At 34.3% G+C, this 4,173-nt stretch overlaps 1 protein-coding gene across 1 annotated transcript in view; it reads left to right on the forward strand.

Annotated features, from left to right (window-relative positions):
* LOC107573641 (protein very KIND-like) overlaps nt 1-4,173 on the forward strand; it is a 67,168-nt gene that overhangs the window by 7,541 nt on the left and 55,454 nt on the right. The window contains exon 2 of the mRNA XM_016260080.1: nt 1,229-1,427. Coding sequence (XP_016115566.1) covers nt 1,229-1,427 — 199 coding nt within the window. The remainder of the gene's footprint in view (nt 1-1,228; nt 1,428-4,173) is intronic.

Here is a 4,173-nt window from a genome sequence, read left to right on the forward strand (position 1 = left end):
AAACATTTCTGATTATTATCAATGTTGAAAACAGTTGTGCTGCAGTGTTATTTTACTATAATTGAGATACTGTTATAGTTTTTATCAATATTTTGAATGTTTTTATTTTTATATTGTCCATTTTCATCTACATTTTATTAAAATGAAAATGGACAATTCATTGTAATATATATATATTATATATTATCGGCGCTGATATTAAGCTTTTTTATGATTATACGTATTGGTCATTTCCAAAACTGATTTGCCGATAAAATAATTTAAAAGCCTTTAAAGAAAGTTTTTGTCAGAGCCCTTATTATTCTTAATTTTGATATTAATAAAAATTTTTACACCAGACATATATATTATTTTAAAATATCGGTTATCGGTCTACTTGATCTGTAATAATCGGCATTGGCATCTGCCCTGAAAAACACATATCTGTTGACCCCGATGTGTGTATATATATATATATATATATAATTACATTTTTGTTTTAGTTTTAATTATTTTAGTACATCAATTATTTAAACAAAAATAAAATAAGAAATTTACCAAAACGTTTTTTTTTTATGGTTTTAATTTTTGATTCAGTTTTATTTTTAGTTAACTTTAATATCCTGTTTTGGTGCTTCATATTTTTGTGGAAACCATGATACCCTACCTTTAAAAAAAAGTTATTCATCGAGTGCGCATTAAATTGATCAAAAGTGGCAGTAAAGACATTTATAATATTACAAAAGCTTTCTATTTCTTTTTCTATTCATTTGTGAATCCTGAAAAATAAAATGCATCACGGTTTCCACAAAAATATTCATCAGCACAACTGTTTTCAACATTGATAATAATCAGAAATGTTTCTTGAGCAGCAGATCAGCATATTATACTGATTTCTGAAGATCATGTGACACTGAAGACTGGAGTAATGATGCTGGAAATTCAGCTTTTATCACAGGAATAAATTACATTTTACAGTATATTCACATAAAAAGTTAATTAAATTGTAGTAATATTAAAACAATTTTTGCAGCCATGATGAGAAGAAGAGACTCTCCAAAACATTAAAAAATCTTATTTATTCAAAACTTTTGACTGCTGATGTATGTGGGTGTGTGTTCACTTACTTTTGACTTTTGCTGTTAAAGTAATAAGTGCAAACATGTTTTCTCTAGTAGATGCTTGAACCCATGCATGTGTGCATTTGTGCTGAGAGACTGATCTCTCAGAATGTGCTCTCCATCCTCAGGAGAACGTGTCTCTGGCTGATATTCTGTGTCTGCGGGACGGTGGGCTGTCGGAGCAGGAGTTGTGGGCGGTGTGTGTGGAGTGTGTTTGTTCTCTCCAGAGCATCGGCCTCTCGCCGCTCTTTCACACCCTCTGTGTTACGCCCGACACGCTGGCCTTCAACACACACGGTAATGTGTGCTTCATGGAGCAGCTCAATGGTGAGTCACCAGATGCATGAGTCAAACTAACACTCAGCGCTTGCGTTAGTCGCGAAACATTGCTTTTAATGCATATCTCTAATGGACGGTTTTGACAGACGTGTTCTTTTGAAACCGAGTCTTTTTCATAAGTGTGATTTTTCATGTGCACCTCACATGTGTGACACGTTCTGCCATTGTGTAGATAATGGATGCATTCGTTTGCATAATGATTAACAGATATGACACCCTCCCACGAGTGTAAAAAGGAAAAATTTCACATAGAAGGACACACGTATTGAATTGTGTCTGCACCAATTAATTTGATCACATGGCTACTTTAAACAGCATCATTAAGCCTTTAGCCCAAAAGAGCGCATATTTAAAAAGATAATGATAAATTCTCATATGTTCACGCTAGAGGGCGACCGATAGTGGATTTTACTGATAAAGATATCTATAGGTTGGACCACACTGGCCGAAACCGATTAATCAACCGATAGTTTTTAAAATAACTGAACGAAAACTGAAATAGTGCTTTACTAATAAAAGAAAAACAGTACTGAACCATACTTTGTACATGATTAACAATATTATTAAATATTAATCATATATTGATCATTAAGTTCATTAACTAATGTTAACAGAAGCAATTTTAAATTAAAAAAATGTATTAGCAGATGTTGAAATTAACACACTCTAACTAGTTGGCCATCTTTAAATCTCTACACAAAGGCAATAGCATTGAAATTACATACATATGGATATTGTATGTATACTCTCACACTTATATAATCAAAATAACAAAATATGGCAGTTGCACACTGGGCAAAAAGTGCAGCACCGCGCCAACAAACAGCCAAAGGCGTCAGTGATTCCGCCTCTAGAGGTCGCTCTCGTACTGTATAATGACAGCGGAGCTTCTCAGCCGCTCCAGCAACGGACACAACCCGGAAAACTATCAGCATGGATCTTTGCCGATAGTTCCAGCAATCAACTATCTGTGCCGATTAATCGGCAAAACCGATACATCAGTCGACCTCTAGTTCACGCCTCATTTCTTTACTGTTAATTTAATGTTCAACTAAATTATGTGATCTAAAGTTTTTGAGCGTTCTCTCCCATCTCACTGCTGTCACACATAGTGGGGCAGAAATGTCATCACAATGATAAAAAAAAAGCCATTTAATGAGTTTCTGGTTTTATAAAATATGCCTGTGATATAGGACTTAGCTTATCGCACAAGCAAGAGTCCTGTTTTTCCGAATATCTGCACGATTGCAAATGTACAATAAACAACATGTTACTGAGTAGCTTTCAGACACAAAATTCCATTTTGCTCCATCGAAAAGAAAATGGAACAAACAGCAGAAGCGCTGCGTCTCCGAGCAACACAGTGTTTTGTTCCTCAGCGTTACACGGAGCAGTAAATGATTCAATCAGGCTATAAGTACAGTCGTTTGCTAAGTTAAATTAATTATAGCTTTTTAAACAAACCGGTTGATTTAAGGACTCAACTCACTCGTTAAGATCCACCTACTGGCGGTTCTAGTTTCATATTTTAAAAAAAGTAGCTTATTATTGCATTTTTGCAATAATTTAATATTTCTACAATTAAATGTTATATTTAAACTTAACAAAAACTTAACAAACTTAAAAGTGATTTCATTTGTTTGTTAATAGCCAACATGTCTTTTTATTCTGATTGAATTTATTGATTAAATTTAAGAATCTGGCTTAAGTGGACACAGGTATGACAATACATTTTTATAATACTAATACTTTTTTTGCTCAGTGTTATTTCAGGGTTTTGAAACATAACCTCCAGCCCAGGGGCCCCTGGCGCCTTAAATCCTGCCCTGTGTACTGTAGATGAGTTTGTTTCTTCATCAGATGTGGAGAAATGTAGCATTGCATCACTTGCTCTGCAGTGAATGGGTGCCGTCAGAATGAGAGTCCAAACAGCTGATAAAAACATCACAATAATCCACAAGTAATCCACAGCACTCCAGTCCATCAGTCCATAATCCATAATAATGCTTCCTCCAGTGAAAAAAACAAAAAACAAATGTATTTCTCATTGTTAATGTTAGTTAATGCAGTGTTTCTCAACCGGAGGTTCGCGGAGTGTACAGTCAAAGAAACAACATCAACAACAAAAAATGTTCTGATGCAAGACTTTTATTTTGAAAGACATGCATGAAAGCTGTTGACACTTCTGTCAGATGCAGTTTAATAAGTAAAGAGTGCCTGAGAAAAATGCACTGTCCTGATTCAGATGAGATGTTGTCAGGCTTAATGTCAGTCTTGTTATTCTATCGTTATTTTCGTAACTTGTTACGAAATAAAAAGTCTCACCTCCTGAACTATGAACTATCCTGTCCTGTCAGATGTTATACTTTGCTCGTAGTGCGCGCCGTATATCACTTCACTAAAGCGCAAAAGAAACTACGAGCATGCAACATGTGAAATAAAAGTACAGTACTAATAAACCACATAACTGGTGCTTCATGTGTTAGCTGGGAAGGATTTGCATATATGATATTAATTATATTCAGGAGCAGTTTTCATGTTTCATTAACAATTCTTAGTATTGTGTATTCATGGTAACTGCTGTTTCCATAACCCAAAAATGCCATTTTAATTATTATTATATTGAATTATTTTCACTTTGTTTTATTTTGTAGATGTTTTAAATGATGTGCTGGCTCGTACCAACTTAATTGTATGAACAAAAACTAGTTTGGGACTGCTATTTAATAGCCTT

This window comes from Sinocyclocheilus grahami, unplaced genomic scaffold (assembly GCF_001515645.1).
Source record: "Sinocyclocheilus grahami isolate Dianchi unplaced genomic scaffold, SAMN03320097.WGS_v1.1 scaffold1990.1, whole genome shotgun sequence".
In the NCBI taxonomy this organism is placed as follows: Eukaryota; Metazoa; Chordata; class Actinopteri; order Cypriniformes; family Cyprinidae; genus Sinocyclocheilus; species Sinocyclocheilus grahami.